General features: G+C 42.3%; 2 protein-coding genes across 2 annotated transcripts in view; one reads left to right on the top strand and one right to left on the bottom strand.

The window, feature by feature from the left end:
• The window catches only part of RALA (RAS like proto-oncogene A), a 31,132-nt gene extending 22,064 nt beyond the window's left edge, over positions 1-9,068 (bottom strand). Inside the window, exon 1 of the mRNA XM_063405190.1 lies at positions 8,780-9,068. The gene's annotated coding sequence lies outside the window, so the exon portion shown is untranslated. The remainder of the gene's footprint in view (positions 1-8,779) is intronic.
• Positions 9,069-9,175: 107 nt separating this feature from the next.
• Positions 9,176-14,537, top strand: part of LOC134554553 (mediator of RNA polymerase II transcription subunit 1-like) — a 28,175-nt gene continuing 22,813 nt past the window's right edge. Inside the window, exon 1 of the mRNA XM_063405176.1 lies at positions 9,176-9,399. Within this exon, the coding sequence (XP_063261246.1) occupies positions 9,333-9,399 (67 nt within the window). The 5' untranslated portion in view covers positions 9,176-9,332. The remainder of the gene's footprint in view (positions 9,400-14,537) is intronic.

The raw sequence follows: 14,537 nt of genomic DNA, 5'->3' as shown, positions 1-14,537 counted from the left end.
TGGCTAGAAACAGAGGGCATTCCATTCATTAAATTAATATGAAATTATTAATATTCATGTCCATTTAACAATTTTCACATCAAATGCCAGTGCAAGGTGGTTTTCATAATTTCATAATCACACTATTCTTGCAGTACCACAGAAGGTATTTTCAAATCAAATGTTCCCAAACTTAAAAATTGCTTTTTGCTCCTGTTTCTTACAGCTCTTGAAATGCACAAAGAACTGTTAAATGACTTTACAGGAATATAGGTGTGTAAGTTCCAAGTTTTAAGAGAACAGGCTACCTAAAAAACGTTCTTTATAAAGCAACGTATGTTAAAATCATAAATCAATTTCAGAACACAGGACAAGCATAACATTAATTTCTGACTATCTGGGGAACCAAGTGAAGCAGCTATCAAAAACTTCTGATAAACAACCTAAAAATTAGTTTTTAATCATACTCCAAAGGCAAAGACTCTTGGAAAAAGCACTGTTAAGGATGGTGTACTATTGCGCATCACTAGATGGGTCTCAAGTGTGTCTCCCTTCCTATGACATGACACAAAATGCAAAAACTAAAGGCATTCCAGCAGTGGTCACAGACCAAACTCAATTTATTTTAAAGGCCAGTCTCCCCATGGAAAAACTACTATAGATGTCCGTCTACAGTGAAATCCAGTATCTTTATCAACACTTAACCAATTTAATTCTACACACATTGCAGTGCTAAACAGTGCCAAGTGTGAACTGCTTTCCTTTCTGTACACACAGTCTTTTAAATTCCTGTGAGAAGTATGTGACCTAAAACCTTTTCAATGTTGCATAGTTTTCTCCAGCCTAAGAAGCCTTCATAGCCTCTGACTTATAAAAACATTTTCTTTTCAGCTGGTCACTTGCAAGCTTTCAATTCAGTGGCAGTACTTCTATTAGCATCAGTTCACCACAGAGTCAGAAGTGAATTCTACTGCTTTTTTCCTTGAGGGGTTTATTTCTTTTACCTTAATGCACATGCAGTCACAGTCCTGCATAAAGTCTGAAAAAGTTAGTGTTATTAAAACCCATTTCTGTTGTTCATAGGTGACAGCATGACCGGTCTTAGTTTGTTGTAAAACAGGAATTACATACCTGGAAATATCTCCTGCAAACCCCATACCATCTAATGCCATTCTGACTGGGTTAGGTTTCAGTATTTTATCATATTGTATTTCATTATTCATACTATCTTAAAAGAAATCCTAGTACTTGGCTACAAGATTGTTTCTGTTTCAGTTTTCCCTCAGAGAAAACTGATATTTTCCCCCACATTTGTAAAAGTCTTCTCTCCTAAAATTCTAGTAAAACTTACTAAAAAGATTACAATATAAAATTTCATTCCTCAAACAACAGACTGTTTCCTCAAATTTTCCAAACTACTCTTAAGATCACTAGATCTCAAGACTGCGTTTACAATGCTCTTCAAAATATTCCAATCTGAAGAAAATCACAAACTCTACATGTTATAAACATGGTCTCAGTTCTAATTCATGCATCTTGCAGAAAACATTTTTGTTAGTTTATTTCATTCATCTATCTGCTTTGACTGAAACAGCTATAAAATTCAACCTTTGCAAGACAGCAAATACAACAGATACAGCTTGACTTTCACTTAACTTTTAGAAAAAGATGCTCTTCTATTAAAGTTCAACATGTACTAAACAAAGTTACCTAAAAAGAAACAACTTTCTCATTGAGATACAATGAAAAACATTAAAGAGACGGGACAGTGAACAAGTTTTTCAAAAATCAGGACCTCCTAAGGTTTCAAAATTATTCCAAACCGAAACATTTCATATCTCTGGTTCTTGGGCAAAGAAGAACTGAGAAATTCCAGCATTTCTGAGAGTGGCTGCACTATACAGTCTTTAAGTGTAATTGTAACTCTAAGCCCATCAGTAAACTGATAATTACATGCCCAAAGTTAGTGATCAACAGGGAGACAGTTGCATGAGTGTACGCATACAGGCTTTCCTAAAATATGTGGCCTCTTCAACACCATCAATCTATAAATTATAACCTCCCACGCTCTCAACACAAGAAAAACCAGCTGGCAATGCCTGCAATGGGATTTCTTAACAAAGCACAGAGGCATTTAAGAAATGGAATATATATATAGGTCAAAAGTGAGTATTTTCCCACAGAAGTAGAAGCACAGGGGTAAAAAGTTGAAATCATGACTTAAGATCCAAGTTATTATCAAAACAATATGTGAGAATTAGGACAGAGACATATCTTGAAGTAAGATTTAGAATTTAACTCCTTCAAGTCCAAAGGGCAGCAACAGCTCCTGCTAATTGTTATTATAAAACCACACCTGAGACAAGTTCTTTGCAGAAAGAATGCTACACCTTGAAGAAATTGGGTTAGCTCTCTTTAATATTTCTGAAACAAATGCATCTATATTTCTTTAGTTATTTTTTCTAAAGCAGTCCTTTGTGTTCCACTATACATTAAAACAAAATGAGTACTGATGCAAACCAAATTAATAATTCGGATGAGCAGTCTCCTTATTCTTTAACAGTACCTTAACTTTTCATTATTTTTCTTATCAGTGTCTTCATTAAACAAAGAAAAACAATCAAGTACTGGCATTTCACACATCTCAAATTAGTGGGTCTCTTCCTACAGGGTACTCCAACATGTTGCAGAATACCTGGAATTAATTATGAATGTTACCTGTAGCTATATTTTCTTCCTTACAATACTAACCATGTAATAACATTTTAGATGGCAAACTTGCTGAACTGAAAGCAGTTTCTGATATGTAGTCTAATGCATCTGCTCCTTAAATTCTGAGTGACGACGCTGGACTGTATAGAGGAGGAGTTCAGAGTGCAGTGTTTTCTTTCTAGGTTCAGTTTTCCTGGTTTATTATATACTTTACTCCCACTGAATATAAAGCCTGGAACCTCGAAGACATCAGGTCTAATCAGCAGCAGACAAAAAAATCTGGACCAGTAAAGAAAGATGCTTTAATAAATCACACTCATACAGGCCCATGCTATATCATTGACTTCAACATGTAAACGACATCAGTGTAAAATAAATTTCATATTAATTTTTAAATCTGTGATAACTTCAAAAATGTCAACTTATTAAAAAACGGAGAATTCAAATTGTGATAAAATGCAGTGAGCTACCAGTCATGACTCTACTGGACCAGTCACTGAAGCGTTGCAATGAACTCTTAATTTTGAGAATATAAATTTTGACCTTACAAAAATCAGGTCTTACAAGTGTGCAGTGTTATTTCTTAAAATAAGAGTGTTCTGAGGATTGGAATGAAGCTTATTTGCATGTTACACTACATAGGTGAAATTAATTCAGGTGTTTAAGTGTGCAAGAACTTTATGATTTAGTGGTGTCATCCCAAAACAGCTCTTCCACAAAAGAGTCACCTGGATAGAGTGATTGGATTCACTGGTTTTGCTTACTTTGATCTCCAAGGGTAACAGTGACAGATGGTTAATGATGAGCTGCTATCAGCCTTGCTTTGAGTAGGGCCTTTGGGTCCATATACTCCAACATCTCCCATTGCATGACCTCACCCATCAAGTGTGGGTTTTGTGACTGACATAGCATGCCTACAGATGTCACATTAACACTGTTTTCCTGAAATGAATCCCACTGGGCAAAATGTTGGTATTATTGACTACTTCCGTGTTAAAAGCCTTGCCAAGAGCTATAGCCACAGCTATACCAACAGGACTACACTGCTACACATTGAAATGACAGAGTTCCTTTAGTCTACACCATCTGACGGGCTTGAATGGGAGTACCAGCAAAGAGAAGGATTGTACCACACATAGTTGGCTTTTTATTTTTGTCACAGATGTTTCATTTTTGCAAGACTTCCATGTTTACTTCAATCTCTTTCATGTGACAGAAACACTTCTGCCTGCCTGTATGTGGGTGCTGTATGAAGAGTATTCTCAGACTCTCAGAAACAAGGATCAGAGTTAAAGATCAAGACTTACAGTAGTACAGAAGGCTATTAAATTAGTATTTCAGGGAGTAAAATGAAACAGGTATCAAGGCCTGAATGCATGGCTGATCTCTGCTGCCCATCTACTAAGCACAGGTGCAAAACACCTTCGTAAATAGCATCTTCCATAATTTGCAGACATACTTGTTTGGTCATACATTATATTTACATGCCAATTTTTAATGAAACCTTGTTGGCCACTATTGCACCAGACATTCCCACACTCTTGCATCAAATGATATAGTAAACAATATTTTAATAGAGAAAAATACAATGCATTATACATACATACAATGCGTGAACTTTACTGGTAGGAATTCAATGTACATTATAATCACTTCAACTAAGGAGCTAATATCACAAAATAAGCATCATTAATTCCACTAAAGTAACAATTGCAGAGTTACTATGCAACCAACTCTACATCTCGTTTGCTCTACCTTCTTTGCATTCTTGGCTCCTCTCTGTTATAAACTGATTACAGCAGAGCTTACTTTGAATTTTCCACAGTAACTGTCTGTGTCATCCAACATCTTCAACACACCTTTCTCCATTATTCCCCCTCTGTGCAAAGCCCGGACACTTCACTGTTGGCCATCTATTGTCCCCAAGGTGCTGGGAATTTTGACAGAGACAAACCAAATCTAAACAAAAAATTACTTATAATTACTAAGCCCCCCTCTGGGCAATGAATTCTCTCATTGGTTCACTCTAAGGCAGCATTACCTAATTTGTACAACAGTTCTTTCCAACTTGTTCCCACCTTTCAATCCAATACTGGTTTTTTTGTGGGAATTTCAGATTTTTTTCCTGCTGTAAAGAGTCCCTAAGGCTCCAGACTATAAGCCTAACCTGATGGTTATAGGTTGCACAACTACCAAAGAGATTCAACAAGCAGCTGTAACCATAAAGAAAATTCTTGGGCTTTAGGTGCTGACTCTGACTGACAATAGTTAAGAAAACAGGATGAGTAGCAAAATAGGATTTAATAATCTCCTAGTCTACAAGGTACATTTGCTATAAAGTGACTCTAAGTTATTCATATCCACAAGGACTATAACCAATTTCAGATTCTGCAGACAATAAGCCTTAAAAATAACTTTTTATGGCTATCCTGAGAGCTGATTTGAAGTACGCAATAGACTAGTAAAATATAACCATTTCTTCCCTACCTAGAAATTTATAAAATGTAAAATATTTTGCAGAACACTTAGTGGACATACATAATATTAATTGTTCTATTTACTTGGTCCTTCACATAAATTCTTTTTAAGGTAGAAAGGTGGCTTAACACAGTTGTCCTGTAATTGTGTGTTTGAGGCAGGCAGCCTACAGTTTGTTCAAAAGAATGCTGTCACTAGCCTACCAAACCACCTTGTTCACATAAAATAGATTTCAATTTAGATGCAAAGTAATTTAAATAGCTTGGGGCCATTAGAAGTTTACTGGGAGCTGGCTATAAGCACTTTCAAGGGAGATGGGGAGCTCCCTGTCTAAAAGACATTATCCGCCGCTGATTCCCAGGACCACTACATCCTACAGCACTCGCTAGGGTGACAAAGCAACCAAATCTAATCACAAAGTTAAAAGATTTTTCTTATGTAATTATTTCTTCTTCAGTTGTAAAATTGCAGCAAAAATAATGCTGTTGTCAGTTGGCTGAAATGCAGTGCTGTGCTGGTTTGAAAGCAAAACCAGTGAGAGACTCCAAGTCAGAAGTACAATTTAATAGGAGACAGAGAGAAAAATAAAAAACTAAAATAAAATAAAATAAAAGCAATAGCACAAAAGACCACTGACAGAGTGAGAATACAGCCTGACACCCTGTTAGTTAGGGTGGTGGTAGCAGTCCAGATGAAGCAGTCTTATTGAAGCAGTGATCCTGTAGAAAGGTCTGGTAGCTCTTGTCCTCTGGAAATCCAGTGGGCAAGGGCCCTCCGTGCTGTCCCAAATTCCAGATTATATCCAGGTGGGAATGCTTGGCTCCTCCCCCTGAGCAGAGCATCTCACAATGGAATTATATCATTCTAGGAGTCATGCAGTGGGTCCTTGATTGCCCATTAAACAGAGACAGCTCCCAGAGGGAGTTACTGATGAGTCATGGGGCAAGGCCTTGATGGCTCATTAACAGAAGACAGTTCAGAGGGAGGGGGCAATGGAAACACTGCCCTACCTAGTTTCAACAACTCTGAAGATGGTGATAGAGTACATACTTTGGGCACATCTTATATTGTAATCTAGGACAAGTGCCTAAACAACTTTTTATACAAGACACTGTATCTACAGTATCCTTTGATATCAGAGACTGCCATGTATCACTTCCTAAGACAACAGCATCTTTTGCCTCAGCAATCATCTTCTTCCAAGTCAGATACACTTAAAATTTAACAGGAGCAAAACCACTTCTTAGATGGAATACCTCTGTTTCAGGGTAATCCCTCAGAAAAAGTAGGTACAGGGATGTCAGTGAATGACTTAGTAACTGAGGTTAAGAACACAACCACTCTTATGAGTGGAAGTCAGTCTGAACGCACGGACCACTGCAACGTCTCCAACTACACTTATTCAGCAGTCTTGTGCTTCTCCTTGGTCACCTTTATCCAGCACTGCCTTATCCTCACAGCCACGTCTCCCTGCCCCGCTCCCCTGTGCCCATCCCTTCCCCTCAATGTCCTACTATTTCTATGGGTTATTTATCTAAAGAGTATGTGACCTTAGGTGACAGAGATTAAAAACAATGCACAGCTAGGACATTCCAGTTTTCACTTTCATGGCTAAAAATTCTCTCCTCAAGGCCAACAAACAAACAAACAAACAAAAAGCCAAAAACAAAACAAAAAAACCACAAAACAAACAAACACAGAAAAAACAAAAAAACCCCCACCAAAAACCCCAAAAAACAACAACAAACCCCAACAACAACAACAAAAAACACCAAAAAAACCCCCAAACAAACAAACAAAAATCCCACAAAAACAAAAAACCCACATTATTACAACACTGTCAGAACACACTACAGAAAACACTTTAATACTTCATCTTAGACTGTTTGAAATATTTCCCTTCCTCAAATTCAAAATAGCACCAAAAAGCAAAGATTGAGATAAAGGAATAGCAATAATGAAGGAGTACATTCACTATCTAGCATCACAGCTTATTTAACCTCACAGCTGACCTCTCATACAGTGGACTGAAGGCTTTTTTTGATCTTTTTGTACAACACTACGTCATATTCTCCTATTTCTACAGAAAAGTCTAGGACTATCAATCCCTAAAATTTCTGCCATTTGGAGGCTCCCACAAAAAATGTTTGTCACACAAGCACAGACTGAAAGATTTAAATCTGCATCAGAGTTTGACACATCAAGCATGTGTTCTTCATTCTATTAAGAATGCTCACAGTTTCCCAGGCCTTAAATGTTGAGGTACATACTATTAGATTAATAAATTAGCTGAAAAGAAGAGGATTTTAAATTAAGAATCCAGTTATAATCACTATTAATTATCCTGTAAACTAACAGAAGAGCAGTATCTTCTCCCAGTCCAAACCCTCTCTCAGGAGACCCTCTCTTTTCAGTTTAACTTTCCGTGAAAAAGACCAAGAACAACTGATAGGTTATGGAGAGGTCTGAACATAAAACTATCCCCAGACCCCAGCAAAGGCATGTATCGCTTCCACTTTTGAAGTGCAATGTTTTGCAGTGCAGAATGCAAGTCGCTTTCCAATAAGAACCAGAAACGCAAGTAAATGAAACATTAGGGTCACTTTTAATGGGAAAAAACCACATTTGGGCAACCTTTCTGCCAGGACGGTTTGGGGATGCTACAAAACAGACACACATATCGCTCTCCAGGTGACTCTTGGGACAGGTATGGCCCACTTAACATTTTCATTTTAAACACCCGATTAAGGGGAAGGAGCTGAAGCTATTAGCTTCCATTTAAAAGAAACCCAAAAGCAAACACCAAATCGCTTACCTAACCAAATAGGTGAGCATCGAAAGGTTCTTCCGTTTGGAGAACTTAATAGCGTACTTCGTATTTCTCCCTTGTGTTACAAGCAAACACAAGCTCTAGCTACGAGCAACTACAGAAAAGCCCAGCACATGAAAGCGGGCAGCAATTAAATGTTACAGAAACCCTGCTCTTAGTCAGCCTAAAACCGCAGCGTCCACATACACACACAGGGTCTCCGGCACTTGGCCGGGGCAGGAATCGACATCGGGCCGGTGGGCGAGCGCCCCGAGCCCCTTCCCTGCCAGCCCCGGGGCGCGGCCCCTTTGTTCGGGGTGCAGCCGCGGCCGCGCCCCGCCCTCCGCAGGTACGGGCGGCGCCCGCCGCCGCCCGCAGCCCGGGGACCGGCACCCACCCCCCGCCGCAACAGGCGGCCGGACCCCGCCGCAGCCCCACCGCCCCTCCCCGCTGTTCCCCGCGCCCGGAGGTCCCCAAGGTCGACGCCCGTAACCTTCAGGGAGCGGCCACCGGGTCCCCGCAGGAGGCTCGGGGCGCCGCCCGCCCGTCCCCACACCCGGGGTGGGGCCGGCAAGCGCACACCGCCGGCCGGGGGGCGGCAGCCGCACCCCGACACCAATCCCCGGGCGACGCAGAGCGGCGGGCGCGGAGCCGCCGTAAGCCCCCGCCCGCACGGCGGTTCCCCCCCCCCCCGCCGGAGAGCTTCCCCGGCGCGGGCGGAGTCGTTCCCTGCGTTTCCCCCGGCCCCAGCCCCGGTGGCGGCGGCTTCCTCCCGGCCCGGCCCGCGCGCCCCCGGCTCACCTGCGGCGGTGGTGCCGTCGGCGCGCGCTCCGCTGCCCGCCCGAGGAGCGCGCGGGGAGGGGCGGGGCGCGCGAGGTGAGGCCCTGGCACCGCCCCCGCGCGCACGGCCGGCGGCGCGCGCGGCCCGGGGCGGAGGGCGGGAGCGCCGCCGCAGGGGCCGCAGCGTCGTCACCGGGCGTGGCCCCGCCGCCCCCGCTCCGCGGGCGGGGAGCCGTGTCGGGCGCCGAGGCGCGCAGGCGCAGCGGGGCGGCACGGCCGGGCCCGGGTTGCCGGTGCGCGCGCGGGCGGCCCCGGTGCCGGAAGCGGGCGGCTGCTTCCGTCTGAGGCGCGTGCGGGGCCGGGCCGGGCCGGGCGGGGCGCAGTGGGGGCGGGTAATGGGCGGGGCGGGGCCGGCGCCTTCCCCGGGCGGGTCAGTCCGGCGGGGGCCGTGTCCTGCCTGTCCCACGGCACCGCAACTGCGAGCCTCAAACGACACCTGCCTGTCTTTCCTGCTTCTCCTCCTTTGTTTCAGCCGAAACTCTTAAGGGAGATAGTGAGAAAACTTTGTAGCTCGATGTCTGTCCCTCCTTCCCCCCAGCTAATCCCCCATCTGGAGAGTAAAGGAGGCGTGTCCTGCCATGGTAAGGAGATAAATTCCCGACATCTGTCGCTAGGTTTATAAACGCAATTATTTTTAGTGGCGCTTTCCTCAGACCACAAGTGTAAGCTGAAAAAGCATTTAATATACTGAGCTGAAGGAAAATGATCACTGGCAGAAGGGAAAATGAAGCAGTGAGTCTCTTATGAGTTTTGGGATTTTTGGGTTTTTTTTTTTAGTAACCGACCACTCCATGCATAGAGGATTTTATAGATGCCAAACAGAACAGGGAGATAGGAGAGCTTCCATGTTAATTACAGTCATACAAATAATAATAACAAGAGTGCCTCAACAACGGTATCTTTTACTGTTAAATTGTGGACATAAAGGGGAGCTTTGTGCAAGCACAACATGATTTAAACTCGTTATGTAAGTGACGTAATGAAACCTAAGCATAATATGCTTATATCAAAACTGACTACTCAGTGTGTGGCTTTGTTTTCCACACTGCAACCGTTCACAGACAATACAAATTGTTTTGAAGCATCCTGTCCTCCACATAATTGCTTGGCTGAAGGTAGTTTCCAAGTCTAGAAATTCCAGATTTTATCACCTCAGATGGAAAACTTTGACCTTGGTGTTCACCTCAAGGAGCCATTGCACTTTGCTTGCAAAGCAGGTTCGGTATGAAATTTTCATTGTTGTTCTCTGTGCTCTGTTTTCTGAAATTTTTGACATTTTGACGTCATTTAGCCAGTGTTTAGTACCTATTCCTCTAGAATTTAGTTTTGTTGGCCTCACATTTCAGTATGAGCTAATTTTTTGCAAATTCTGTAGAGTTTGAGAAACTCATAGAAATTCAGATGCAATTAATTCTGATTAAAATATCAAAATACATCCATTTACACAAATAAATGTTGGATTCTGTTAAATGGAGAGGGCAGGAAAAAAGGACAAGAGGAAAGGAAAGCTAGTAACGCTGAGTCAACCAAATGTCCAAATAAAACACAAAACATTTTTGGTATTTCATGACAGGGAAATGTTTTCATGGTATCTATGATTAGACTTTTCATGAGACCATGAAAAGGTTGGAAGAGTCTTTGCATGATTCTGTACAAATAATGATTCAGGAGTCCTCAAGAAGTCCTGGCGCAGCTTCTGCAGCCCTTTGAGCATCTCTGTGCTGTATTGCCTTTTATAACTTATTCCAGAACCTTTCCATTGCAAGAGTGGGTGAGTCTTAGTTAAGGTCTCATTAATACTGATTTGTGCAGCCATTTAATGTCATGACTGCAGCTCGTCTGTTATGGCAAAGATAAACTTGGCCATAACAGACCCCCAAACTCGACCAGCCTAGAAGTAAAAAAGTGCCTGGGTGAGGCAAGGATAGGTAGGATTCAAACTCAAACAGGAGACCCCAGCCACTCCCATTCAATCCTGAATGCAGATGTATCATTGGCCAGGGAGCTGGGCGGTGGTGAAACCTTGACCAATCAGTTATTCAAGCCCAGGAATTTTGAACCCCCTTATAAAAGATGGCAACCATGAATAAATCTTTGCTGTTTGTCACATGATCTTGGTGAGTCCTGTTGTGTACATGTGTACATGTCTCCTACAACCATAACATAATAATCTAGTAGTTCCTTATTCCTTCAGTACTAGAGCTAGTCCAAAATAACTTTTGCCCTGCAAGACATACAGTGTTGGTAGCAGCTGTTTCACTCTCTGGAAATGCCTCTTTGCATTGAATGGTTTGGGTTGGAAGAGACCCTAAAGATCATCTATTTCCAAACCCCCTGTCAGAGGCAAGGATGACACCCACTGGACCATGTTGCTCAGAGCCCCATCCAGCCTGGCCTTTAACACTTCCAGGGATGAGCTGTCCACAACATCTCTAGGCAACCTGTTCCAGTGCCTCACCACCCTCAAAATAAAGAATTTCTTCCTAAAATCTAATTTAAATCCGATTTCTTAGTTTATAACAATTTCCCCCTTGTTCTATCACTAATATGCCCATATAAGACATTGCTATTTCTACCCTTTAGGTACTGGAAGGCCTCAGTGAGCTCTTGCCAAAACTATCTCTTCTCCAGGCTGAACAACCTCAAACAGTTCTCTCAGCCTGTCATTTTAGGAGAGATGCTTCAGTCCTCTGACCATTTTCGTGGCCTCTTCTGGACTCTCTCTAACAGATCCACATCTTTCTTGTCCTAAGGACTACATACCTGGACACAGCACTCCACTTGGGGTCCCATGAGGGCAGGGTAGAGGGGGACAATCACCTACCTTGCTTTGCTGGCCACCCCTCTTTTGATACAGCCCAGGATACCATTTGCCTTTTGCGCTGCAAGTGAACTCTCTAAGTCCTTCTCAGCATGGTTGCTCTCAACAGGTTCTTCCAGTCTGCACTCACATCTGGCAATGCCCCGACCCAGGTGCAGTGCTTTGCACCTGGATTTGTTGAGCTTGAGGTTCCTGCGAGCCCACTTCTCAAGCTTGTCCACCTGGATAGGATCTCTTCCTTCTGTTGTGCGAACTGCACCACTCAGCTTCATGGGTCTGCAGATTTGCTGGGGTGCATTCAATCCCACTGACAGTGTCATTGATAAAGGTATTAAAGAGTCCTGGTACCAAGATGGGCCCCTGAGGGACACAACTCATCACCAGTGTCCACCTGGACATAAGAGTGTTGGCCAAAACTCTGCCTTCACCCATCCAGCCAATTCCTTATCCACTGAACATTCCACCCATCAAATCCATGTCTTCAGTTTGGAGATAAGGATGTCATGTGGGACTGCCTAACGGAAGTACTTACAAGTCTAGGTAGCTGACATCTGTCAGTCTTCCCTTGTCGACTGTTGCTGTCACTCCATCATGGAAGGCCACCAGAGTGGTCAGGCGTGATTTGCCCTTAGTGAAGCCATGCTGGCTGTCTTGGATCATCTCTTTGTCTTGTAGTTGCTTAACACTGTTCCTTGAGTATCTGCTCCACAGTCTTCTCATGGAAAGGAAGGTCTTTGGTATATAGTTCCCTGGATCTCCGGTATGTACTTTTCTGGGTCTTCCTTTCAGCCCTTTTTAAAAACAGGAATGATGTTTCCCTTTTTCCAGTCACTGAGGACTTCACCTGACTGACAGGGTTTTCCAAATATGGTGTAGAGTAGCTTGGCAACAACATCAATCATTTCCCTCAGGACCCTGGGATGCATCTCATCAGGCCCCTCAGACTTGTGGCTATTCAGTTTCATCAGGTGGTCTTGAACTTGCTCTTCACTTTACAGTGGGAGGGACTTCATCCCCATTTTGCACCATGCTGCTTGTTAATGAATGTGGTCTTTGTCCTTTTTAATCTCTCTTTACAGCTATCTTAAGGCAAAGATTATTGTTTTGAAGTTTTGTTTTGTGGCCCAAACTGCATGTTGTAATGCAATAAAAAACAGTTTATAGTGTACCCTTCATTTTTTTGCTTGGATGTGTCCCCTGTCATCTTACCTAAATCAAGTGGGAAAAAAATGAGCTCTTTTTCCCAAAACTAAAAGTATTTCCATGAAAATGCACTACATTAATAATTCCTATTCAATTACTAACAACTGGCCATAGTGAGAGCATCTCTGGAGCACCTGGCATCGTTTACAGCATGACTCTGGCTCCTCAGTGTAAAAGAGCAACTTAGTCAGAGGAGGTATTGCAACTACTTCACTCCACTAACCATGTAAGAACTTAGGGTTCGCAGCCCAGGGCAACAAGAGGTTTGAACTGCTCTCTGGTGTTTAAATGCTACAACAGGTACCTAAAACCATACAGGCAGTGTAGTAGACATTTGCAATGTGAGTATAAAGGGTGTAGGTAATGAATGTCCTTTGTTATGTATTAGCATATGTGCCAGTACAGCTCTGCATATAAAATTCTTGAAGGAAAAAATTATGAAGAAGAACTAGGTAGAGATGTAATTAATTGTGTGCTAGTAGTACTTGCGTAATGTACCTTAATACAACTAAGAAATCAACTGCCAAAGGTTTCATTTATTTAAAAAAGCTAAAGATACCGTGGACACGTCAGACAGAACATGTCCAAACCTTTGGGAAAAACATTGATGTGCAACTTCCATTCCCACAGAACAAAAAATACTGGATCGCTTTACTTTAGCACACATTTAGTAGCACACAATTTATATTTAAAGTATGCATAATTTAACACTGCAATTTTATCTTAGATTTCTGTTGACATGAATAAATGAACCACATTCTTCGGAAAACCATCTTACCATGCATAAAACATCCATTCTTCCTTCAAGTGCTCAATAAATCTTCCAGGGTGAGAGAGACTTAATTTTTCGAAAGGACAAAAAAGAAAACATCCCTGGCATCTGCTGGGTCTGTGGGTATGTCAGGTATTGCTGAACTGAAATCAATACTTGGAGGTAGGATTTCCTGGTATTATGGTTAATTTCTTCTCTTTTAGTCTGGTGGCACAACTGTATTAAAATTTATTAGACAACATTTTATTACCGATGTGTAAGGATGCATAAAATGTGTTTGTGAATTAATGAAATTTCTAAATAGCAGGCCAGTTGAAAAGAAATCACCTAGCCCAAATCCACATGTATTCTGAGGAGAATCACCCTCCCAATAAAAGGAAAGAGCTAGATTTTACCCACCTTCAGTTTGTACTGGTTGTGAGAAAACATAAGTAACAATGAATGAAGAATATGCCAAACAATTACTTGCTAATTATGAACATATTTCTCAAGTTTGTAACTTTGTGTGCTTTTCTGTGCTTTTATGTAAGGGATAGTCAGGTTTTAAGGACCTACTACTCTTGAGGTATATAACTGGCATGCCCAAGGGCAGATTTGGGACATAGCTCCCACTTTACACAAGAAGAGAGAGTGATGGCTGCCTTGAGGCAGTGGTGCATCTACTGGTGGGAGAGTCGTCAGGTCTCCCTCTGAGTGTACCCGTCTGTCTCTGAAAACTAGCAGGAAAATATCATGTGACAAAGCTTATTTTCGTGCCTACTCTTAGGCAGTACACCTCCAGGTCTTAAGTGACAGACTATTGGTTTGCAATTCATATAATCTTAGATCTACTCTGTGCTGGTTTTGGCTGAGGTAGAGTTGATTTTCTTTGCAGTAGATCGTGTGGGGCTATGCTTGGGATTTTTGCTGGAAACACTGTAGAT

This window comes from Prinia subflava, chromosome 1 (assembly GCF_021018805.1).
Source record: "Prinia subflava isolate CZ2003 ecotype Zambia chromosome 1, Cam_Psub_1.2, whole genome shotgun sequence".
NCBI classification, from domain to species: Eukaryota; Metazoa; Chordata; class Aves; order Passeriformes; family Cisticolidae; genus Prinia; species Prinia subflava.
Note: the sequence above shows the minus strand (reverse complement) of the source record. Positions and strands in the feature narration are given on the sequence as shown.